The sequence below is a fragment of the Rhinopithecus roxellana genome, chromosome 12 (assembly GCF_007565055.1).
Source record: "Rhinopithecus roxellana isolate Shanxi Qingling chromosome 12, ASM756505v1, whole genome shotgun sequence".
Taxonomy (NCBI): domain Eukaryota; kingdom Metazoa; phylum Chordata; class Mammalia; order Primates; family Cercopithecidae; genus Rhinopithecus; species Rhinopithecus roxellana.
In genome coordinates, this window is record NC_044560.1 from 23708298 (window position 1) to 23733859 (window position 25562).

General features: G+C 55.6%; 1 protein-coding gene across 5 annotated transcripts in view; it reads right to left on the minus strand.

Moving 5' to 3' along the window:
• LOC104653549 (solute carrier family 35 member E2B) overlaps positions 1-22443 on the minus strand; it is a 34869-nt gene extending 12426 nt beyond the window's left edge. Inside the window, exons 1-8 of one of the 5 annotated variants that reach the window (XM_030941642.1) lie at positions 21992-22443; positions 20574-20983; positions 7251-7719; positions 6937-7072; positions 6334-6461; positions 2090-2210; positions 1309-1362; positions 873-945 (exon numbers count right to left, since the gene is read on the minus strand). In XM_030941642.1, coding sequence (XP_030797502.1) covers positions 873-945; positions 1309-1362; positions 2090-2210; positions 6334-6461; positions 6937-7072; positions 7251-7572 — 834 coding nt within the window. In that variant the 5' untranslated portion in view covers positions 7573-7719; positions 20574-20983; positions 21992-22443. Of the gene's footprint in view, positions 1-872; positions 946-1308; positions 1363-2089; positions 2211-6333; positions 6462-6936; positions 7073-7250; positions 7720-8122; positions 8139-15583; positions 15902-20573; positions 20984-21937; positions 21969-21991 lie in introns of those variants that run through there. The other 4 variants (XM_030941641.1, XM_030941643.1, XM_010352571.2 and 1 more) reach the window with 4 other exon arrangements.
• Positions 22444-25562: the final 3119 nt, after the last annotated feature.

A 25562-nucleotide genomic window follows, 5' to 3' on the forward strand; every position in this document is an offset into this window, starting at 1 on the left:
TCGCTTGAACCCGGAGGCGGAGGTTGCAGTGAACCCAGATTGTGCCACTGCACTCCAGCCTGGGCAACGAGACTTCATCTCAAAAAAAAAAAAAAAAAAAAAAAAAAAAAAAAATTGCCTGGGCGTGGTGGCATGTAACTGTAGTCCCAGCTACTTGGGAGGCTGAGGCAGGAGAACGGCGTGAACCCAGGAAGCAGACTTTGCAGTGAGCAGAGATCACGCCATTGCACTCCAGCCTGGGATATAGAGCGAGTCTCCGTCTCAAAAAAAAAAAAAAAAAAAGGTTTTGTGATTAAAAAAAAGAAATTAGGCCGGGCGCGGTGGCTCAAGCCTGTAATCCCAGCACTTTGGGAGGCCGAGGCGGGCGGATCATGAGGTCAGGAGATCGAGACCATCCTGGCTAACACGGTGAAACCCCGTCTCTACTAAAAAATAAAAAAACTAGCCGGGCGAGGTGGCGGGCGCCTGTAGTCCCAGCTACTCGGGAGGCTGAGGCAGGAGAATGGCGTAAACCCGGGAGGCGGAGCTTGCAGTGAGCCGAGATCCGGCCACTGCACTCCAGCCCGGGCGACAGAGCGAGACTCTGTCTCAAAAAAAAAAAAAAAAGAAATTAAGCTAGCCTAAAAGCCCCGTCAAGTTGAATGATGAAGAATCAAAACAGAACAAACAATAAACAGAATAAAAGTCTTCACACAAAAATCTGAGCTGCAAACCCCGAGTGGCTCCCAGAGCAACTCAGCTGAGCAGGGCCCGTGGCGGAGCTGGGCACGAACAGCCAGCACACGGCCTGGAAAGGGAAGTCATTCTGCCCCTGAATCACCAGATAAGGCAGCCGGGCGAGTAAGGACGGGACACCTGTGTCTGAAACCCACCGTGAAGAAGACCCGGGCCGGGACGAGCATGGCCACCGCGGCGGCACTGGTGTAGAACTGCAGCTCCGGGGCCCTGTGGGCAACAGAACATGCTGGGCCCCCGCGTGTCGGGAGAGGCCGGGTCCACACGCAGCTCCTCACAGCACGGACACCCAGGCACCCCAGCCCACAAGACGTTCATTCTCTCTAGGCAGGACGAGGGCTGCTGCAGCTTCCCAGAAATGAAAACGCAAACGCACACCAGGCTGGCTGAGGGGCTCAAGGGAGCGGCTGAGAAACAGGCGGGTCCCTCCCGAGCTTAGACAAGGTACTTGTAAAGACCACCCAAGCCAGACAGGAAGGGAGTCAGGTCTGTGGGGGTGTTCTGACTCTTAAAGCGGGCAGGAAGTCCTCTTCGTCTTATGACCTGGAGATTTCACTGACGAGTAATACTTACGAGAACCTGTATTTGTCCCCGCTGAGAAGCTTTTTCGAAAAAACATTTTGCAAACTAGAATAAAGAAAAGAAGAGGTTATGCATCAATACTAGTCCTCAGCACGGAACATCGGGGGACAAGATGTCTGCGCTCACACGGAGCGACGGCGACAATGACCAGACCTCAGTGGTGCCACCATCATGCCTGGCTGATTTTTGTATTTTTAGTAGAGATGGGGTTTCACTATGTTGACCAGGCTGGTCTCCAACTCCAACTTGGTGGACCTCAAGTGATCCACTGGCCCCAGCCTCTCAAAGTGCTGGGATTACAGTTGTGAGCCACCACGCCCAACAGATTTTGTTTGTTTTTTGAGACAGAGTCTTGCTCTGTTACCCAGGCTGGAGTGGGGTGGCGAGATCTCGGCTCACTGCAAGCTCCACCTCCTGGGTTCATGCCATTCTCCTGCCTCAGCCTCCCAAGCAGCTGGGACTACAGGCGCCGCCACCACGCCCGGCTAGTTTTTTGCATTTTTTAGTAGAGACGGGGTTTCACCGTGTTCGCCAGGATGGTCTTGATCTCCTGACCTCATGATCCGCCCACCTCGGCCTCCCAAAGTGCTGGGATTACAGGCGTGAGCCACCGCGCCCGGCCTGTTTTGCTTTTTAGGAAAGCGCAGCATAGGACGCACCTGCTTTGGCTCACAGGAGGAATTCTCAGCTCATCTGAGAATCCACACACCCAGATGCAGGCAAGGGAGCACCAGGTCTCGTCCCCCTCACACCCACCTTCTCTGTGACTCACCAGTCCATGATGTTGGTGGACAGTGCGGCCGAGAACCCCAGGACGTTGAAGCTGATCTCAGTGGCTGTGCACAGCGCCAGCCCACCCATGACTGGGATGAGGGAGAGGTTGACCAGCAGCCCTGGCGAGAGGACAGCCCCTGTGAGTGGTTGACCCGCCGGGCGGAAGCTCCCTCCCGAGGGCCAGGCTGTTTCCATTCCCTCTTATGAAAGGAACGGACGCTTCCTTCAATTCAAAAACAATACTTGTCAGTTCCTTCACATTGTAAGACACATCAAAGTCCATGTCTGCGAACAAGTCCCGTCCCCACGGCAAAAGTGGCGCCTTTCACTCTGCATGAGATGCGCCTCCCAGAGGCTGAGCCCCAGCCACGGGCGGGCGAGCTCCAGAAACCTTCCTGGTTCTGTGAATGCGCATGTGAAACCGTGAGTGTGAAGATGGTCCCCTGGGAACTGCAGAGAAAGAGAGTCTGGGGGCCGGGAGGGGTGCGCCCACATTGAGCTGATGCTTTTCTGCTCCTTTTGAAACATAACAAAACACTTTTACGTGAAGGATTTTTAAAAAATCCACGGAGGCCGGGCGCGGTGGCTCAAGCCTGTAATCCCAGCACTTTGGGAGGCCGAGATGGGCGGATCACGAGGTCAGGAGATCGAGACCATCCTGGCTAACACGGTGAAACCCCGTCTCTACTAAAAAATACAAAAAACTAGCCGGGCGAGGTGGCGGGCGCCTGTAGTCCCAGCTACTTGGGAGGCTGAGGCAGGAGAATGGCGTAAACCCGGGAGGCGGAGCTTGCAGTGAGCTGAGATCCGGCCACTGCACTCCAGCCCGGGCGACAGAGCGAGACTCCGTCTCAAAAAAAAAAAAAAAAAAAAAAAAAATCCACGGAACACGGCTCACACCTGTAATCCTAGCACTTTGGTAAGCCGAGGCAGGAGGATCATTTGAGCCCAGGGCTGAGCAACAAGGAGACCCCACCTCTACAAACAATACAAAAATTAGCTGGGTGTGGTGGCACACGCCTGTGGTCCCAGCTACTGGGGAGGCTGCAGTGGGAGGATCACCTGCGCGGGGGAGGCCGAGGCTGCAGTGAGCTGTGATCACGCCACTGCACTCCAGCCTGGGTGACAGAATGAGACCTTGTCTCAAAAGAAGAAAAAGAAATGAGTCAAGTTAATGTGGGAAACCCGCAGATGTGGCCTGGCTGAGACCCTGGCATAGCAGAGGGACCTGAGTCCGTGTTGGCAGGCTCCAGCCACAGGGGCGTCCTCTCATTTGCCATCACCTGGTCTCGTCTTCTGCTGGAAACTGGTTGAATCACAGACAACATTTATGAAATTTGTCGAGAAAACTGGCGACTGAATGGCGTTTCACCCTTCAGGGAGGACTTGCTGCTGCTGGTGACATGCAGCTGGGGCGTCATAGGCGCCTTTATCCAGCACCTGATTCCCATCCCAGCTGAAGGTCTGAAGTCTGGGGGTCCCCAAGGTGGGGCGCCCATTCCAGCTTGTGCCCCTTCAGCCCCAGGAGACTGCTCTGCTCAGAAACCATTAGCAAATGCACTGGGCAGGGTGGTGCCTTAAGACAGGGCCACCTCTCTGGGCTGCCCAAGGCTCCGGAAGCTGGGTGCCTCAGGCCCTTGCACCTCCGTCACTCTCCAGCGCCTCCCCCACAGACTTCTTTTTGCTAAATGGTATCAAGATTTTCTCACTGTTGTCAGCAAGAGAGTTGGTTTTCTAATATCTACCATGGCTGGAGGTAAAATCGACGTTTTAAATTTGCTGGAAATAAACAGGTCCTTTCCGCATGGCTTGATGGGCAACAAGGTTGCTCTGTGTCATTTCGTTGATGATTTTCAGGATTGCTTTTTAAAGTCGGACAGCAGCAGCTGATGCCTATAATCCCAGCACTTTAGGAGGCCGAGGCAGGAGGATCACGTGGGGCAAGGAGTTCAAGACCAGCTTGGGCAACATAGCGAGACCCCATCTCTATAAAACACGCATATGAGGCCGGGGGTGCTCAGACATGCACTGAGGGTTGGCCCTGCTGTTCTCGGCTTCTCAGGTTCTTCTGGAGCTGGAGATAAACTCGGACGTCAAGGCTCAGCTCAGGGAGCTGATTATCACAGCAACGAGGGAAACGGAGGTCGCTGGTGGTCAGAAAGTTATCATAGGCCAGGCGCAGCGGCTGATGCCTGGAATCCCAGCACTGTGGGAGATCAGATCACGAGGTCAGGAGTTCGAGACCAGCGTGGCCAACATGGTGAAACATGGTGAAACCCCGTATCTATTAAATATACGAAAATTAGCTGGGTGTGGTGGCAGTCTCCTGAATCCCAGCTACTCAGGAGGCTGAAGCAGGAGAATCGCTTGAACCCAGGAGGCAGAGGGTGCAGTGAGCTGAGATCGTGCCACTGAACTCCAGCCTGGATGACAGAGCAAGCCTCCATCTCAAAAAAAGAAAAAAAAAAAAGGGCCGGGCACAGTGGCTAACATCTGTAATCCCAGCACTTTGGGAGGCCGAGGCGGGCGGATCACGGGGTCAGGAGATGGAGACCATCCTGGCTAACACAGTGAAACCCCGTCTCTACTAAAAATACAAAAAATTAGCCAGGCGTGGCGGCGGCGCCTGTAGTCCCAGCTACTCAGGAGGCTGAGGCAGGAGAATGGCGAGAACCTGGGAGGCGGAGTTTGCAGTGAGCCGAGATCGTGCCACTACACTCCAGCCTGGGCGGCAGAGCCAGACTCCGTCTCAAAAAAAAAAAAAAAAAAAAAAAAGGAAGTTATCATAGTTTTTGTTTCTGTTCTGCCACTGAAATCATTCCAGAAAATCCAGGTCTGGCTAGTACATGAATTGAAGAAAAAGTTCACTGGGAAATATGCTGTCTATTGCTTAGAGGAGAATTCTGCCTAAACCAACTCAAAAAAGGTGTACAAAAAATAAGCAAAAGTGTCCCAGGATCCACGGTCTGATAGCCACGTACGTCACAATCCTTGAGGACTTAGTCTTCCCAGGTGAAATTGTGGACAGGAGAATCCACATGAAAATGACAGCAGCAGCTCACAAGGGTTCATTCGGACAAAGCCCAGCAGAACAATGTGAAACCCAAGGTCGGAACTTTTTCTGGTGTCGGTAAGAAGCTCACAGGCAAGCCTGTTAATTCTGAATCCCCAGAGTTTCAAGTTTCAATTGTAAGAAAAATGACTAACGTATATTCACAGTTTAAAAAACACACACACACAAAATACAGAACTTAGCTGGGCATGGTGGCACACGTGTGAGGTCCCAGCTACCCAACAGGCTGAGGTGGGAGGATCGCCTAAGCGGGAGGCAGAGGTTGCAGTGAGTCATGATCTCATCACTGCACTCCAGCTTGGCGACAGAGCAAGACCGTGCCTCAAAACAACAACAACAAAAAAACAAAAACAAAAAAGGGGTTGACTTTTAAGCTTTGATTTTGTTATAATCACCTAAACGTGTGTGCGGGTCTCAAGTGCACGTGGGGCAAGCCCAACCCCGCCTTGGACCCTCGGCCGCGGTCCTCCCGTCCCCCAAGGCAGGCAGACATTTGCCTTGGTCTTAAGATCTCGTCGTTTCTTAAACAGGCGAACACGTGTGCACACACCACCCCCCACTCCGTGCAAGACGCCATGCTCTGTGGGTGCCTCTGTCCCTCGCTTGTCTTCATGCAGCCACACTGGGTATGCGACGTGGAGCCTACATGTCGCTGGAAATCACCTGTGAGTCATTAAGAGGTGCGAGAGGCAAGAGCCTGGGTTGCAGCTGAGGTCAGGGGCTGGGGCCCAGGAGAGGCCTATGGTGGCAGGTGCTGGGGAGGCTGTGAGGTGCTGGAACAGGCTCGCCCATACACCAGGAGCCACAGCCACCTGTGTGATGCTGGCCGAAGGCGGCCCCGCCCATCCTCTTCCGGTCAGTGATTGGCACCTGCGGTCATCTTGCTTGCCAGGAATCTGCCCAGTCCCCAACTGTCTCCCCATCCAGTTGGGGCCATGAGGTACAACTCTGCCCTGACCTCCGCATGCCAGTGTGAGAAGACCTGGCAGACACCAGGCTCCAAGACACCCCCGCACATGTGACCGTGGGGAAAATGTTTCCGGAGAGAAGTGAAGGCACTGCCAGTGTGGGCCCCGCTCTGAGTGGTCCTCTCGGCAGAGCCCCATGGGAGGTGGCAAAGCCGGACACCGCGGATGGAGGCCTGGGATGGCGGGGCCCAGGAGTCTCACCTGTGTACTCCCCTAGAATCATCCGAGACATGATCACTGTGAAGATGGGGGCGGAGCTCTTCACCGTCTCAGCAAACGAAACCGCCACATTTTTCAGGCTGACCAAACCCAAAACCACAGTTGCAAACCTAAAAATTAGCAAAAAGTACCATTACCTTAGAACAAGTCTGTCTACCTGCAACCACTGGGCACGCTCTCTCTCCAAGGGGCTTGCTCGGTCAATGGGCACGTCGGCCCCTCTCCGCCCACCTCCTCACCACCAACGTGGTGCCTGGACCCACCTCTGCGACGCTTTACGTCGAGCCCCCAGGAAATGGCACTGCGCCCAACGTGAAGTGACAACCGCCACCCTGTGAAAATGCCCCAGAGACAAGGAGGCACCCTGTCCCGCGACCACCAGCCTGGAAAGAAGCTGACTGCGCAAGAGGCAGTGAGAGCCACGAATTCACATTCACCTGGTGTCCTGAAATCTGGACAGCCCTGACGCTTCTAAAAATCTGCACTGAAAACTCACCAGCCAGCAGAGTCTCTGCTCTAGGAACAAGACAGGGACTTTACATTTAAAGAAAAAGAGATACTCAACCAAAGCGTGAGATTCTTTACCTCATCAGACCCACAAACAGCATCGTCATAAGGAAGTTGGGTGGGTAGGAAAGCCGGGCCTTGTGCTGATATAAACAGCAAGGAACGAGGGTTTTCACACACCCGATAACCGTGGTGGACAGCATCTGCACCGCGCCTGCGGGAGGGAGGGGGCCAAAGCCAAGAGGGAGAATCACCCCTCTCGCACCTGCAGCGGGCTCCACCCCCGGGTTCCCATCCTGACCTGGGCTCCCCACGCCCTCCCAGGGCATTGCTGGCTGCTCCCTGTGGGGTCGCAGGCAGCTGGTTTCCACCCTGCGCAAGCCACCGCCTACCTAGCATGCTGGGCTCGCCTCCCAGCAGGGACAGGATGTACTTGTTGAGGAAGAGTGTGCAGAAGCTGAAGAAGAACCACAGCGTGAGGTAGAGCAGTGCCCGTGAGCTCCACACACCCAAGTCTGACTCGATGACCGTGGTCTCCGTGATGGTGACAGTCAGTACGCTCTCATCCACGCCGCTGTCGCTCTTGGCAAAAACAATCTTCTCGCTTCGGTGACCAAATAGAGAGCCCCAGCTGAGAGGAGACTTGCCTTTAGGCTTCTCCTCAGAGCCAGGAACGAGCTCTTCCAGCACCGGGGTTTTTACCGAGGACGACATGCTGAAGCCACCGCCAGGAGCGATTTTACCTCCAGGCTGGGCAGCATGGGCCACCGGGACCGCCTGGGGGTGGGGCCGCAGCAGGGACTCCGGGCGCCAGGAATGAGGCCACCAGGGCCTCTCCCAGGCAAAGCGCAGAAGCAGACACTAAAACGGTAAGAAAGGGAAACATATTACCCGTTTTGAACATTCAATGTCCTCAAAGGTTTCAACCACCAATTTAAAATTACTCTGAAAATGCAACTGGGCCAGGCGCGGTGGCTCACACCTGTAATCCCAGCTCTTTGGGAGGCCGAAGCAGGTGGATCACCTGAGGTCAGGAGTTCGAGACCAGCCTGGCCAACACAGCGAAACCCCATCTCTACTAAAAATATAAAAACTAGCCAGGCGGGGCCGGGTGCGGTGGCTCACCCCTGTAATCCCAGCACTTTGGGAGGCCGAGGCGGGCAGATCACAAGGTCAGGAGATCATAGCCATCCTGGCTAACATAGTGAAACCCCGTCTCTACTAAAAATACAAAAAGAAATTAGCCAGGCATGGTAGCGAGTACCTGTAGTCCCAGCTACTTGAGAGGCTGAGGCAGGAGACTAGCTTGGACCCCGGAAGTAGAGGTTTCAGTGAGCTGAGATGGCACCATTATACTCCAGCCTGGGTGACAAGAGCAAGACTGTCTCAAAAAAAAAAAAAAATTAGCCGGGCGTGGTGGCGGGCGCCTGTAATCCCAGCCACTCGGGAGGCTGAGGCAGGAGAACTGCTTGAACCCAGGAGACAGAGGTTGCAGTGAGCCGACATGGTGCCACTGCATGCCAGCCTCAGCAACAGAGTGAGACTGTCTTAAGAAAAAAAAAGAAAATGCAATCGTTCACTGTCCAGAGAGTTTTAGCAATTGAATCTCATTTTTCTCTGTACATGTTGGCAGGTCCTTGCTCTTGGGAGACAGTTTCCAGGCACATTTGACCTTCCTGGCAGACCTGGGGCTGTGGGTCCTTCACACGCTGGCTGGCAGCTGCACCTTCTTGATGGGCTTTGTGGCTGCCGCTGCCAGGTGCCCCAGGACTAATTCCATGCCACTCTCTAGACAGACCCCGTGGTACAAAACCACACTTACACCCACCTCACGCTCAGGTGACTGTGGCTTTTCAGGCGAGACACCCCCTCCCTTCCCACAAGCTCCGGGAAGGTCAGAACAGCCTGTTTCCTTCCAAGGGCCGGTGGGAATCCTCTCCCCAGCTCGGGCTTTGCGCAGGTGCCACAGTGACTCCGCAGCACCGAGACCCCACCTCCCTCAGGTCTCAACCCCAGCGCTCAGGCAGCCCTGATTTCCTGTTTCTCACACCTGGGTTTCTCTTCCTACTTCGGGGGTGGCTGTGCATCTGAAGGGGCACCCATCCTGTCTCACCAACGCAGCGCTCTGGGAGCATGTGGTGCCGGCCATGCTGCCCGACCCAGGATCCCTCCTCCTCTCACTTCTCCCCCTGGGAAACTGGGGTTCCCGCCTCACCACGATCTCCTTCTAGGTTTATGTTTACGCACTTGCGTGCGTGCTATCTGTATATATATTCTGTGTTCACACTGAGGGATGTACTCCGCCCCCTCCCCCACCGAGACTTCCCCCAGGTGCTCAGGCCGGCCTTTCCCCAGCTCACCTGCCCAGCAGTGCTCAGAGGTGCCTGAAACTCGGCCTCTCCACACCCGGGAACAGGTGCTCCTGCCCTCTCCCCAGTGGGGGCAACGCCAGGGCCTCTGCCGCCGTCCCCTCTCTCCTCCCCTCCCCCTGGTCTGTGTGTCTGTGCACCCAGGGCTCCCCATCTGCCCACCACACCGCTAGCTCAGTGCCACCTGGATGCTCCCAGGCCACCCATGTGTGCCCTGACCCCTCGGTGCACCAGGACAGCTGCCTCCAAGGGCACCCCAGGCCTCAGTGGGGACGAGGCCAGCCCCTCCACCAGTTCCCACAGCCTCAGAATAACAGAAGGCGACTGCATCCACTCCTCAGGCCACTGACAGTGCCAGATCTCCACAGAGACACCATTCCCTTATTCCTGTTCAGCAGCACGGTCCCACGGCTCAGCTTGGGGTGACAATGAGCTGGGAGCTAAATCTCCGTGGGCTGCAGCCTCCGTGGAGCTAGCACTGGCTGGACCCTGAGCCAGGGAGCTAGGAGACTTTGTGCCCTTTACCCGGACGGATGGGCCGTGGCTGGGGGTGGAGCAGCTACCTGGCTTTCCAACAACAAAGGGTGCGGCAGAAACACAAGGACAGAGCAGCGGGGACAGGGCTCTGCACCGCAGGCCGGGATCTCACTCCCCACCTCACTGGGCCTCATGGCTCCTGCCCTGTCCCTCCCACCTTGACTGGTCTGCTATGCAGACTCTGCGACCAGCAGCGAGTTTCTAAAACCAAATTCATTTACATGGCAAGGAGGCAACGCTCAAGAACCCACCCCAGGAGCCACGAACAGGACACCGGGCTCCGGGCGGGGGCAGACGATGCCAGTCACGTCCCACCTGACATCGAGGCAAACCTGGAATTCCAAAGGCACGCGTTTCCCGCATGCGGCCGCGCACCTCGCTCCCGCCAGAACAGTCTGTCCGCCTAGTTTCCATCTGAGAAACTCAGCGTTCCAGGCAAAACTGCTCCCCACAATGAGGCCCGACCCCCTCTCTGCTCCCCACAATGAGGCCTGTCCCCCTCTCTGCTCCCCACAATGAGGCCCGTCCCCCTCTCTGCTCCCCATAATGAGGCCCGTCCCCCTCTCTGCTGACACTGTGCTCCCAAGAAGCCCGTGGGACCGGCACAAGCACCCCAGTCCCCACCCTAATGTTTGCTCACAATTAGTGGAGACAAAAAAACAGAAATCATACTTCCATGATGCTGCTGTTCTCTGTACATCAAGAACTTAAGGTTCTGGGCCAGAAGCAGTGGCTCATACCTGGAACCCCAGCACTTTGGGCAGCCAAGGCGGGCGGATCGCCTGAGCTCAGGAGTTCGTGACCAGCCTGGCCAACACAGCAAAACCCTGTCTCTACTAAAAATACAAAAAAAATTAGCCAGATCTGGTGGCTGGCACCTGTAATCCCAGCTACTCGGGAGGCTGGGACAGGAGAATTGCTTGAACCTGGGAGGCAGAGCTTGCAGTGAGCCGAGATTCCACCATTGCACTCCAGTCTGGGTGACAGAGCGAGACTCCATCTCCAAAAAAAAAAAAAAAAAAAATGCTGGGTACAGGGGCTCATGAGTGTAATCCCAGCACTTTGGGAGGCCGCAGCGGATCACAAGGTCAGGAGTTCAAGACCACCTTGACCAATGTGGAGAAACCCCGTTTCTACTAAAAATACAAAATTAGCCGGGCATGGTGGCAGGCGCCTGTAATCCCAGCTACTCGGGAGGCTGAGGCAGGAGAATCACTTGAACTCGGGAGGCAGAGGTTGGCGGTGAGCCGAGATCACGCCATTGCACTCCAGCCTGGGCAACAAGAGCAAAATTCCATCTCAAAAAAATAAAAAGAATTTTTTTTAATGTAGCCGGGCATGGTGGTGCCTTCAGTCCTAACTACTTGGGAGGCTGGGGTGGGAGGACTGTTTGAGCAGGAGAAGTCAAGGCTGCAGTGATTGTGCCGCTGAACTCCAGGCTGGGCAACAGAGCAAGACCCTGCCTCTAACTAAAAAAAAGTTTAAAAAAATTAAAAGAGCTTAAAGAAGAAGCCGACTGCAAACAAAGGCCTCTCTGTGCAGCCGCGCCAGGACGAGGTTCTGCGTCTCATCACTGCACAGCAGCCCACTGGACAAACGGACCCATTCTGGCAAGAAGCACTTGGGTAGGGCTACTAGGAGCATCCTTGTCTGTGTCTACGTGCCCGAGTGGAAGTGCCCAGCCCTGGGTCACGCATGCTGAGCCCCAGCCAACATCACACTGACCTGTGCTCCCACAGCCCTGCTCGGTCTGGGTGACTGTCCCGTCCCTGCTGTTGCACCCACATGGTCCTGGGGCCTCCATTCCCCTCCCACTCTCACAGGACTTTACTACCATGAACCGTCCTCACCCCCAGCGCCCCTGTCTCCATAGCTCCAAGGCCGCAGGAAGAGGCGATATCTAATATCTAATCTTCCTCCCACATAAACACCTGTTCCTGCGTAAACGGCTGAGGCTGGTTGCCTTTTTTTTCTGTTTTTTTGAGACGGAATCTCGATCTGTTGCCCCGGCTGGAGTGCAGTGGCACAATCTTGGCTCACTGCACCTCCACCTCCCAGGTTCAAGCGATTCTCCTGCCTCAGCCTCCCGAGTAGCTGGGATTACAGACGCCTGCCACCAAGCCTGGCTAATTTTTGTACTTTTAGTAGAGACAGGGTTTCGCCATGTTGCCAGGCTGGTCTTGAACTCGTGACCTCAAGTGATCCACCTGCCTCGGCCTCCCAAAGTGCTGGGATTACAGGCGTGAGCCACCGCGCCCAGCCACTTCTTATTCAAACACGGGGAGCTCCACGTCAGACCAGTGAAGTCAGAGATCTTGAAGTCCAAGTTCTCAGCTCCTCAGCCAACTCAGGGCACCAGGCGGGAGCTGCTGGGAGCCACCCTCTGCTTAGGGAGCCACCCCCGCAGAGGCACCCACGGTTCGTTCCTGTCACTGACTATTCCCAAGCTGGAAATACCTGATGGTACAAATGCAAACAGATTCCAGCCTGAAACTGTCTAGTAAGACCTTTCTTTTCTTTTCTTTTTTTTTTTTTTGAGAGAGTCTTACTCTGTCACCCAGGCTGGAGTGCAGTGGCACAGTCTCAGCTCACTGCAGTCACCACCTCTTGGATTCAAGGGATTCTCATGCCTCAGCCTCTCGAGCAGCTGGAATTACAGGCACGGGCCACCAAGCCTGGCTAATTGTTGTACTTTTAGAAGAGACAGGGTTTCACCACGTTGCCCAGGCTGGTCTCAAACTCCTGACCTCACGTGATCCGCCCGCCTCAGCCTCCCATAGAACTGGGATTACAGGCATGAGCCACCGTGCCTGGCTGGGTGCAACCTTTCAAAGGTCATGCAGGTGAGAGGGAGCAACGAAAAACGAGAAAATTAATAAAGCACTTCACCGACGCTGACTTGGGTCACAGAGGGCCAAGCGGTCCCGGGAAAATGGGTGGGCTCTTCACACTTTCTTACAGAAGTCTTGGAGGTGGGTGTTTAATGCAACATTTTTTGTTAGCAGCAAAACAAGACAGAGCAAACACCAAAAGAATTCCAACCTAAGCGCCCGTCAGCAGTAGAAACAAACACCACATTGACGGAGCTGAAGCTACGATGGAAATGAGGGGCTCGGCCGGGCGCGGTGGCTCACGCCTGTAATCCCAGCACTTTGGGAGGCCGAGACGGGCGGATCGCGAGGTCAGGAGATTGAGACCATCCTGGCTAACACGGTGAAACCCCGTCTCTACTAAAAAAAAATACAAAAAACTAGCCGGGCGAGGTGGCGGGCGCCTGCAGTCCCAGCTATTCGGGAGGCTGAGGCAGGAGAATGGCGTAAACCCGGGAGGCGGAGCTTGCAGTGAGCTGAGATCCGGCCACTGCACTCCAGCCTGGGCGACAGAGCGAGACTCCGTCTCAAAAAAAAAAAAAAAAAAAAAAAAAAAGGAAATGAGGGGCTCAGTCCCAGCGTCAAAGGGGCGGACCCCAAACCCAAACCCACCGGAGCAGCGGGGAGCCTGAGGGACAAATCACAGACAGAAACGCACGACTCAGCTCCACCACACACTGCCGGCTGTGCAGGAAGCACCACGTGTCGAAGTAAAAACATGAAAGTGCCTGAGAGTGAAAGACACTTGGTTCTCTCATCTTGGGGATGGGCCCCAGGGGAAAGCAACAGTATCTTCGGGTACTGGAACCCAGCTGAGCAGCCACGGGTCCGGGGTCCTTCTTAAGTAGTTGTGAGAGTTCACAGCCCAGGGTCCTTCCTAAGCAGTTCTGAGTTCAAGGTTTACACGGGGAAGGCCGGGCCGGTGGCTTTTCACCTATAATCCCAGCACTTTGGGAGGCCAAGGCAGGCAAATCATGATGCCAGGAGTTCGAGACCAGTCTGGCCAACAGTGAAAGCCCATCTCTACTAAAATTACAACAATTAGCTAGGCGTGGTGGCAGGCACCTGTAATCCTAGTTACTTAGGAGGCTGAGGCAGGAGAATCGTGTGAACCTGGGAGGCGGAGGTTGCAGTGAGCTCGGATTGCGCCACTGCACTCTAGCCTGGGTGACAGAGCTAGACTCCGTCTCAAAAAAAAAAAAAAAAAAAAAGATTTACATGGAGGAAAAGAATTCCGTTTAAACTGCTGTGAATGGCCGACCGCAGTGGCTCACGCCTGTCACCCCGGCACTTTGGAGGCAGGTGATCACTTGAGGTCAGGAGTTTGAGACCAGCCTGGCCAACATGGTGAAACCCTGTCTCTACTAAAAATACAGAAATTAGCCGGGTGTGGTTGTGGGTGCCCGTAATCCCAGCTACTCAAGAGGTTGAGGCAGGAGAATTGCGTGAACCCGGGAGGCGGAGATTGCAGTGAGCACACATCGAGACACTGCACTCCAGCCTGGGGGACAGAGTGAGACTCTGTGTCCAAAAACAAACAAATAAACAAACAAATAAATAAAGTCCTGTGAGGCACGCGGTTTCTCTGCACTCCCACAGGAGATGTGGGATTTTCCCACACTGAACAATTCTCCAGACACCAGCTGTGTGTCCTCTGGTTCAATTCCTTCCCGAAGCCGTCCACCTGGAGGGAGCGCCAGGTCCCCCGCGGCGAGGGCGGGATCCCACAAGACTGCCCCCTCCTCAGATGCCAGTCAGGCTGTGGGCCGTGCTTCTGACCCACGGCTATAAATCAGGGTTCCCTGGCCGGGCGCGGTGGCTCATGCCTGTAATCCCAGCACTTTGGGAGGCCGAGGTGGGCGGATCACGAGGTCAGGAGATCGAGACCATCCTGGCTAACACAGTGAAACCCCGTCTCTACTAGAAATATAAAAAATTAGCCGGGCGTGGTGGCGGGTGCCTGTAGTCCCAGCTACTTGGAGCCTGAGGCAGGAGAATGGTGTGAACCCAGGAGGCGTAGCTTGCAGTGAGCCGAGATTGCGCCACTGCACTCCAGCCTGGGCGACAAAGCGAGACTCCGTCTCAAAAAAATAATAAATCAATCAATAAATCAGGGTTCCCAGGACACCCTCCTCGAGATCAATTAGTTTGACAGGACTGCCCATAACTCCAGAAAGCACTTATGTTACTGCAAAGAAAACAGAGGAGCAGCTGGATGCAGAGACACGAAGGCAAGGCCTGGGCAGGCGCTGGGTTTCAGGCCCTCTCTGGGCACCACCCGCTTCCCCCAGGGCCGCCTTGCATACTGCAATCCAAAGACAATCCCACTCTTTCATCTCTCATTCACGGGTTTTTACAGCGTTTCACCCTCACTCGCTGCGTCCCTGAGGTTGGCAGGTGGGGCTGAAAGCTCCCAGCCTCCAATCCTGGGGTCACTTGGTCTTCTGGCGACCAGTCCCCCCAAACCCCGTTCTCTCAGGGCCAACCCCCGCCTCATCAGCATAAGCTCAGGTGTGATCTGAAACACTCCTGTCACTCAGGAAATTCCGAGGCTTCAAGGAGCTTCTCTGCCAGGAACCAGGAACAAAGACCAAACACATTTCGTATCAGAGCACAAGTGCAAAACATCGTGGTCGGAAACCGGGTCTCGGAGTCCTCCAGGTGCAGGTGCCTGTTCAGACCAGAGACCACAAAGTTTTAAGTCAAACCTTCACGTTTGGCCAGGGGCGGTGGCCCACACCTAGAATCCCAGCACTTTGGGAGGGTGAGGAGGGAGGATTGCTTGCTGTCCACTCACGTCATGGAGCACAGTCCAGGAGACCCATGGCCGCAGGGCACACACTCGGCTGTCGTGACACGCCTGCCCCGCCGCACCATCTTTTCAAGGCCACTGACGTCTCCACACACAGACCCCAGCCCGTCCTTTGGCACTGAACGTGCCTCACTCACCTCCGTGTGCTGACACCCACATCAGTGACACCTGGGCAAAGCCGCCTAACGCGGAGTCTGGCTATAAGCGTGCTGAGCAGCTGATGAAATTCAGACAACCCCACCGGAAGTGAGAGAGAGGATGGCTGTGAGCTCAGGGCAGCGTTTCTGCTGAAGGCATTTGGCTTTTCCACTGTCACAAAGTCAGAAACTCACAACTCAGACCACAGTAAGTGGGGACTGGCTGCAACCCAAGTGGGCCTTGTAAATTAAGAACAGGATGGCCAGCCGGGTGCAGTGGCTTCCGCCTGTAATCCCAGCACTTTGGGAGCCCAATGCAGGGGGATCACCTGAGGTCAGGAGTTCGAGACCAGCCTGACCAACATGAAGAAACCCTGTCTCTACTAAAAAAATACAAAATTAGCCTGTAATCCCAGCTACTCGGGAGACTGAGGCAAGAAGAGAATTGCTTAAACCCGGGAGGCAGAGGTTGCAGTGAACAGAGATCACACCACTGCACTCCAGCCTGGGTGACAAGAGCAAAACTCCATCTCAAAAAAAAAAAAAAAAACAGAAAAACAGGACAGCGGAAGCGAAACCTCACCAGGGCCTCCTGCCTCACGGAGGGGGGCAGGCGAGCGGCTCCACAGAAGCCCCAACTCAACAACTGGACCCTGGACGGCAGCGGCTGCAAAGGGGTCTTGGCACTCTTGAGACGGAGGGGGGCTCCCAGGACCACCCCCACAACAGGAAGAGAGGGGAGCCTGGGGTGGCCAGGCTGATCTGGGGGCCTGCAGGGGACCCAGCTGTGGGCAGAGAAACAAGTCCTCTCTGGACAAAAACTTCTACAAGTCAGGCCTGAGAATGTTTACAGATGAAGATCAATGATGAAGGTCGAAGGTCAAAGGTCGCCATGCTGAGGTGGCAGTGGGTCAAAGGTCGCCAGGCTGAGGTGGCAGTGGGTCAGAGGTCGCCAGGCTGAGGTGGCAGTGGGTCAGAGGTCGCCAGGCTGAGGTGGCAGTGGGTCAGAGGTCGCCAGGCTGAGGTGGCCGTGGGTCAGAGGTCGCCAGGCTGAGGTGGCAGTGGGTCAGAGGTCGCCAGGCTGAGGTGGCAGTGGGTCAGAGGTCGCCAGGCTGAGGTGGCAGTGGCAGAGGGCAGTGGCCTGGAAGCTCCCAGGAGGCCACCAGCCCCAGGCCAGAGGCTCTCAGACAGAAGGAACACATCAGGTAGACAAGTCCCAAAACGGGCAGGAAGAGCCCCGCAGGCACGGATGAGACCAAACAGGATCAGCCCTGGGGTATGGATGAAACCAAAGGATGTCGAAAGAGGAAACAGGACCTGCCAGGACACTCAGGGAGGGACACGTGTCCTCTCCAGTGATTTCCCCACAAGACGTTTGCTGATTACAAAGGGGGAAGGCATAACTTCACTCTGGAGAAACTGGACGCTGCCTTCGCCAAGGGGCCAGAGTCACCAAGTCACCAGACAGGAGACACAGCAACTTCCTGTCCTCCCTGACCTGACGCCGGGAGAAGGCTCCGTCACCACCAAGGTCTTCTTGCTCCAAATATGTAACCGCACATCTAACCGTGAGAAGACGTCAAGCAAACCCAAAAATCTGCAAGCCACGAAAGACAAGGACTTGTGGAGCCCAAGGCCCAGGACAGCAGGATGCCACGTGGGATCCTGGGCGGCTCATGCCACAGAGAGGCGACGGGTGCAGGAGATTGGCCCAAACTGAACACACAGCCCGTGGATGAGTCGCCAGGGCCATGTGACGCCAGCGAGTGGAACTGAGGTTCCCGAGGGTCTTACCGTCAGGGCAAGCGGACAGAAGGACACATGGGTGAACTTCTGCAGCTCTTCCGTAAGTCTAAAAAGTTTCTCAAAATAAAAAGTTGGAAAATTTTGGCCGGGCACTGTGGCTCATGCCTGTAATCCCAGCACTTTGGGAGGCCGAGGAGGGCAGATCACCTGAGGTCATGAGTTCAAGACCAGCCTGACCAACATGGCGAAGCCCATCTCCTACTAAAAATACAAAATTAGCCAGGCGTGGAGGCGCATGCCTGTAGTCCCAGTTACTCAGGAGGCTGAGGCAGGAGAATCGCTTGAACCTGGGAGGTGGAGGTTGCAGTGAGCCGAGATCGCGCCAGTTGCACTCCAGCCTGGGCAACAAGAGCAAAAACTCCACATCTCAAAAAAAAACAAGTTGGAACATTTTTTGTCCGGGTGTGTTGTTTCATGACTGTAATCCCAGCACTTTGGGAGACTGAGGGGGGAGGATCGCTTGAGCCCAGGAGTTCAATACCAGCCTGGGTAATATGACGAAACCTCATCTCTACCACAAAAGTACAAAAATTAGGCCTGGGCCTGGTGTGCACCTATGGTCCCAGCTGAGGTGGGGGGACCACTTGAGTCTGGGAGGATGAGCCTGCAGTGACGGTGATCTCACCACTGCACTCCAGCATGGGCAACACAGCGAGACCTGGTCTCAGGAAAAAAAAAAAAAAGAAAAAATACAGGACAGATACACCCAAGAATAAGGAGACTCTTCAGTGACGGGGCAGGCGGGAGTGGAGTGGAGTGAGGCGGGCGGCTCCAGGTCTGACTTCTGGAACCATGAAAATATGTCGCTTGCATAAAAAGCAAACATCATTAAATCAACAAGGGTAGGGGGAAAGGGTCTCTGAAATGGAATACGAACTCCAACGCATGAACCACACCACAGATCAAATGAACGACACAAGCACCGAGGGGAGAAGCAGAACAAACCACAGGAACGCGGGTGCACATACGCTGGATGCGGGTGCACAGGTGACGGACACAAGCGCTCCAGACACACACTGAGATCCAGACACACACTGAGATCCAGACACACACGGAGCTCCAGACACACAAAGAGCTCCAGACACACAAGGAGCTCCAGACACACACTGAGATCCAGACACACACTGAGATCCAGACACACAAGGAGCTCCAGACACACACTGAGATCCAGACACACAAGGAGCTCCAGACACACACTGAGATCCAGACACACAAGGAGCTCCAGACACACACTGAGATCCAGACACACAAGGAGCTCCAGACACACAAGGAGCTCCAAACAAATACTAAGCTTTAAGCATGATTTTCCCTTTTCTTTTTTTTGAGATGGAGTCTTGCTCTGTCGCCCAGGCTGGAGTGCAGCGGCACCATCTCAGCTCACTGCAACCTCCACCTCCCGGGTTCAAGCGATTCTCCTGCCTCAGCCTCCTGAGTAGCTGGGATTATAGGCACGCGCCACTACACCCAGCTAATTATTGTATTTTTATTTTACCTTTTAGATGGAGTTTCACTCTTGTTGCCCAGGCTGGAATGCAATGGCACGATCTTGGCTCACCACAACCTTCGCCTGCCAGGTTCAAGCGATTCTCTTGCCTCAGCCTCCCGGGTAGCTGGGATTACAGGCGTGGGCACATACCCCACTGATTTTGTATTTTTAGTAGAGACGGGTTTTCTCAATGTTGGCCAGGGTGGTCTCAAACTCCCAACCTCAGGTGATCCGCCCGCCTTGGTCTCCCCAAGTGCTGGGATTATAGGTGTGAGCCACCATGCCCAGCTAATTTTTGTATTTTTTTTTTTTTTTTTTTTTTTTTTGAGGCGGAGTCTCGCTCTGTCGCCCGGACTGGAGTGCAGTGGCCAGATCTCAGCTCACTGCAAGCTCCGCCTCCCGAGTTTACGCCATTCTCCTGCCTCAGCCTCCCGAGTAGCTGGGACTACAGGCGCCCGCCACTTCGCCCGGCTAGTTTTTGTATTTTTAGTAGAGACGGGGTTTCACCGTGTTAGCCAGGATGGTCTCGATCTCCTGACCTGGTGATCCGCCCGTCTCGGCCTCCCAAAGTGCTGGGATTACAGGCTTGAGCCACCGCGCCCGGCCTAATTTTTGTATTTTTAGTAGAGATGTGGGTTTCACCATATTGGTCAGGCTGGTCTCGAACTCCTGACCTCGTGATCTGCCCGCCTCAGCCTCCCAAAGTGCTGGGATTTACAGGCGTGAGCCACCGCGCCCAGCCTCCCTTTTCCTTTCTTTTTTTTTGCTGAGTCATGGTTAGAATTCTGGATTGGGCAAACACATAAATATTTTGTAGATGACGGAAGACAGACTTCATACTGTAAGTGAAGAGAGATGCAAATAGGAAAGAAAGTCCCTCTTGTAGTGAAAAAATTAAAATAAAAATGAAAAGAAGAGGCTGGGCACAGTGACTCATGCCTGTAATCCCAGCACTTTGGGAGGCCAAGGCGGGTGGATCACCTGAGGTCAGGAGTTCGTGGCAAAACCCCATCGCTACTAAAAATATAAAAATTAGCTGGGTGCAGTGGCATGCACCTGTATTCCCAGCTACTCGGGAGGCTGAGGCAAAAGAATCACTTGAACCCAGGAGATGGAGGTTGCAGTGAGCCGAGATAATGCTACCACACTGCAACCTGGGCAACAAGAGACTGTGTCTCAAAAAAATAAAAAGGCCAGGCACTCACGCCTGTAATCCCAGCACTTTGGGAGGCCGAGACGGGCGGATCACGAGGTCAGGAGATGGAGACCATCCTGGCTAAAACGGTGAAACCCCGTCTCTACTAAAAATAAAAAAAATTAGCCGGGCGAGGTGGCGGCGCCTGTAGTCCCAGCTACTCGGGAGGCTGAGGCAGGAGGATGGTGTGAACCCGGGAGGCGGAGCTTGCAGTGAGCCGAGATCGCGTCCCTGCACTCCAGCCTGGGGGCAGAGCGAGACTCTGTCTCAAAAAAAAAAAAAGAAAAAAAACATATTTCACAGATAATTTATTTTTTTTTTGAGAATGAGTTTCGCTCTTGTTGCCCAGGCTGGAGTGCAGTGGCGCCATCTCAGCTCACTGCAAGCTCCATCTCCCAAGTTCAAGCGATTCACAGAGAACAACAACGTCTAAAAGGCCAACAAAAAGGACAAAGGGCGCGTGTTCCTTCTCTACTGCCCTGTAACAGCCACTCCACACTTACCAGCTCAAAACAACAAATGCTTTTGATGTCGGCTCCTGCGGTGCAGGAGTCTGTGGGAAGCTTAGCCAGGTGCCTCTAGCTTAAGGCCCCTCCTGAAACTGCAATCAACCAGGGCTGTGGCCTCATCCGAAGGCTCAGCTGGGGCTGGGGTCCACCTCTGAGCTCACTGACGTGGATGCTGGCTGGGTTCAGTTCCTTGCTGGCTATAGGTGGAAAGGTCCCAGACCAGTTTCTGGCCAGTTTCTCCACAGGACACCCCACAGCCTGACAGGAGCTTTCGTCCAGTAAGCTCGTCAGGGAGGGGGAGAGAGCAGCCAGGACAGGAGCCCTGGCCTTTCTGAACCTCATCTCAGAAGTGACATCCTTCCCTTCCGCTGTCTGGGCGCAAGTCCCCGGGTGGAGCCCGAGGACTAGAAGGAAAAGAAAACCTGGATTTAAAATGGGATAAAGCCGGAGGAGCTGCTCGTCCCACCACAGGAATCTGAGCACCGGATTACTGACAAAGCGTCACTTTGCACCCTGTCCAACTGTGCAGACCTCTCCTAGCCAGGCCCCTGCCCCAGAGGTTAACGATCCGTGCCCCTGGTCAGGAAGTCCAGGTGGGTTCAAACAGCCAGAAGCGCATTTCAGGCAAAACGTGAACCAAATCTTCAAACCATGCCCCGGAACTCAGACCTCCCCCGGGGAGTTCCTCCCAAGGAACCATCTGGCAGAGGCTCAGGCTGCAGGAGGACACTCCCTTCCAACACCCGGAAACTGGAGACCACACAAGTGCCCAACGCCAAAGGCACCCCGAGGAGGGTGCCCTGTGCCCCCACCCGCCCCGGTGACCCGCTGCGCCCTACACATCTTCACCAGGAAACATCTGTTACAGATGTGGGCGAACCGCAGCCTGGACTCCCAGATCCGCTCATTTTCGTTCTGCCCTCCGTTTTCTGATTCGCCTACACTGAAAATGCGTGAGTGGAGTGGAAAACCTTCCTACTCCTGCCTCAGCGACCCTTCTTAAAACACGGGCTCGTTTGGCCTGAAAATGTGGCGTGCAGGCTTCCTGAGTAAAGTAGGTTGCACTCCATTAAAAAAACAAACAACTAAAAAGCCACCGAACGGGAGCTCGGCTGTCGGGAGATGTTTGCTTTTTTTTTTGCGGCCGCGCACACCGCGTTCCCGGGTTTCAGGGTGTGGGGGTCTCCGTGGACTCCCGAAGGAGAAAACACTTAAAGCCAGCTCGCAAAACGCCAGCAGCGTTTTCCGCGCACAGCGCCCGCCGTAGGAAAGGACCCCCCAGGAGCCAATCCGGACAGGGGAACCCCGGGCGCCCGCGCACTCAGCATCAGTACCAGCACCCAGCACCCAGCACCGACCTCGCAGCACCCAGCACCCAGCACCGAGCACAGCACCCAGCACGCAGAACCCACCAACAGCCTGATGCAGTCTCCGCCGCAGGCATAGCGCTAGGCCCCGGCGCCTTCACAACAAAAGGACGCCGGCGGGCGGGGCCTGAGAGGCGCGCGCCGGAGGGGCCGGATGCGAGGCCGCGGAGGGAGCTCGGAGCTCGGCTATGGGGAGTGTCACAGGGCTGGCGGACCCGGGTGGGCTTCACGGGGCGCCCGCGGGGCCGAAAATGACGCGCAGAACCCGGCATCGGGCTCCTGGCTGCCCCGCGGGCACCGCTCCTCAGTGTCCCGGAGCCGGGCAGCGGGGAATCGCGCCGCGGCCCACAACGCCCCCGCGGCTGCCCGTTGGTTCCTCCCGGGCCGTTCTACTCCAGGCAGACGGGGGGTAAAACACGGCGCGCTCAGCGCCCCTCCCCGTTGGTTCCGCTCGGGCCGTTCCACTGCAGGCAGATGGGGGGAATGGAAACACGGGAGTTTTCAGTGCCCTTCCGCGGCCGCCCGTTGGTTCCGCCCGGGCCGTTCCACTGCAGGCACACGGTGGGGACACGGCGCGCTTACTCCCCGAGGCCGCCCGTTGGTTCCACTGTAGGCGCAAGGGGGGGGGACACGGCGCGCTGAGTTCTCCCTGCGGCCGTCCGTTGGTTCTGCCCGGGCCGTTCCACTGCAGGCAGACGGAGGGGGAAGACGGCGAGCTCAGCACACTCCCCGCGGCCCGTTGGTTCCTCCCGGGCCGTTCCACTGCAGGCACACGGGAGGGGGAAACAGCGGCCCCACCTCCGCGGCCGCCCGTTGGTTCTGCCCGGGCTGTTCCACCGCCGGCACTTCAGGGCGGGATCGGCCAGTCTGTGGAGGCCGCGGCCTCTAAACCCCAGAGGGTTTACCGCCCAGGTTTGGGTTCAAGGAATAAGAAATCCACTGAATACGCTTAACTTAGAAAACACAAAGGCGCCTCTTGGCGGAAGTGGCTCCGCCCAGCCTGACGGAAAGCTGCTGGGGCAGCTGGGCCCGGAGCTGGGGGGCGGGGCCGCCGCGCGGGGTGAGGACTCGCCTCAGGGCGCTGATTGGCCTGTGGCGCGCTCCGGGGCGGGGCCTCCGCATGAGGCTGGTGCCGCGCTGCTGGGGATGTCCGGGGCAGACACACCTGCGGGCGCAGCCCGCGGCCCCGCGCACTCCCGGCTCTGGAACTTTGTGGAGCGTTTTCCTAGCGTTACTTTCTCAAATAATTTTCGGGAATGAAGTTGCGGCTAAAGGGCTCTTTAGAGATTACTCTTGGGCCGGGCACGGTGGCTCACGCCTGTAATCCCAACCCTTTGGGAGGCCGAGGCGGGCGCATCACAAGGTGAAACCTCGTCTCTACTAAAAATACAAAAAAAAAAATTAGCCGGGCGCTGGTGGGGGCGCCTGTAGTCCCGGCTCTGGAGGCTGAGGAAGGAGGATCGCCTGAACCCGGAGGCGGAGGTTGCCGTGAGCCGAGATCGCGCCCCTGCACTCCAGCCTGGGCGACAGAGCGAGCCTCCCTCTCAAAAGAAAAAAGAAAAGTTTACTTTTGGCCGGGCGAGGTGGCTCACGCCGGTAATCCTGGCATTTTGAGAGGCTGAGGCAGGCGGATCGCCTGAGGTCAGGAGTTCGAGACCAGCCTGGCCAACATGGTAAAACCGCTCCCATCTGTACTAAAAATACAAAAAGAATTACCCGGGCCTCGTGGCGCGCGCCTGTAGCCCCAGCTACTCCAGAGGCTGAGGCAGGAGATCGCTTGAACCCAGGAGGCGGAGGCTGCAGTGAGCCGAGATCGCGCCCCTGCACTCCAGCCTGGGGGACAGAGCGAGACTCCATCTCATAAATAAATAAATACTACTTTTACGTTTTGTTAAACTTTCTTTCTTTTTTTTTTTTTTTTTGAGGCCGAATCTCGCTCTGTTGCCGGGACTGGAGCGCAGTGGCCGGATCTCAGCTCACTGCAAGCTCCGCCTCCCGGGTTCACGCCATTCTCCTGCCTCAGCCTCTGAGTAGCTGGGACCACAGGCGCCCGCCACCTCGCCCGGCTAGTTTTTGTATTTTTTAGTAGAGACGGGGTTTCACCGTGTTAGCCAGGATGGTCTCGATCTCCTGACCTCGTGATCCGCCCGTCTCGGCCTCCCAAAGTGCTGGGATTACAGGCTTGAGCCACCGCGCCCGGCCGTTAAACTTTCACTTCTTGTTTACGTTGTACGGACCTTCGTAAAGCTTCAGATCCTGGCCAGGGCGTCCGCTGATGGCAGCCTCCTTCCGCAGGCTTCCCCGTGGGGCCCGCAACACGGTTGAGCCAGAGACTGGGACTGTTTCCTCCCGCGGGGTCTTTGGTGGGGATGTCCCAGAGGAGTGGGGCAGGAGGAGGGGCGCGGAGCGCCCCCGGGAGCCGGTCAGGGCGCCGTGATGGTGCCTGTGGTCCCAGCTACTCGGGAGGCTGAGGTGGGAGGGTGGCTTGAACCTGGGAGGTCGAGGCTGCAGTGAGCTAGGATCACACTCCAGCCTGGGCGACAGAGTGAGAACCTTGTCTTAAAAAAAAAAGACCGGGCGCGGTGTCTCACACCTGTAATCCCAGCACTTTAGGAGGCCGAGGCCGGCGGCTCACGAGGTGAGAACATCTGGAGGTCCTGGGTAACACGGTGAAACCTCGTCTTTACAAAAAATTACGAAAAAAAAAAAAAATAGCTGGGCATGGTGGCAGCTGCCTGTGATCCCAGCTACTTGGGAGGCTGAGGCAGGAAAATCGCTTGAACTCAGGAGGTGGAGGTTGCAGTGAGCCGAGATTGCGCCACTGCACTCCAGCCTGGCGACAGAGTGAGACTCCGTCTCAAAAAAAAAAAAGAAATAAAATAAATTATAAAAGACTCAGAAGTGAAATTAACGCAGTGGGGTGCAATCTGCCTGGTGCCTGAGTTCACTATCCACACGGAGTTCATAAATTTGAGAGCAGTTTACAAAGTAGATTTTCCTACTTTGCAGGAAACCCAGAAATGTCTGGTGATTTGCCCACTAGTCTCGGCTGTTGTGGTCAGCAGGGTCGCTGTAGTATCCAAATGATTTCAAAAGCAGATTTATAAAAAGTACTCTCTTTTTTTGGTATGGAGGTTCATCGCCCAGGCTGGAGTGCAGTGGCGTGATCTCGGCTCACTGCAACATCTGCCTCCCAGGTTCAAGTGATTCTCCTGCCTCAGCCTCCCGAGTAGCTGGGACTACAGGCGCCGCCACCTCGCCCGGCTAGTTTTTTGTATTTTTTAGTAGAGCCAGGGTTTCACCGTGTTAGCCAGGATGGTCTCGATCTCCTGACCTCGTGATCCACGGGTCTCGGCCTCCCAAAGTGATGGGATTACAGGCTTGAGCCACCGTGCCCGGCCTTTTATTTTTTATTTTTGAGACGGAATCTCACTCTGTCGCCCAGGCTGGAGTGCAGTGGTGTGATCTGAGCTCACCGCAAGCTCCAGCTCCTGAGTTCAAGCGATTCTCTGCCTTAGCCTCCCGAGTAGTTGGGATTACACGTGCCCGCCACCACACCCGGCTAATTGTTTTGTATTTTTAGTAGAGATGGAGTTTCACCTGGTTAGCCAGGATG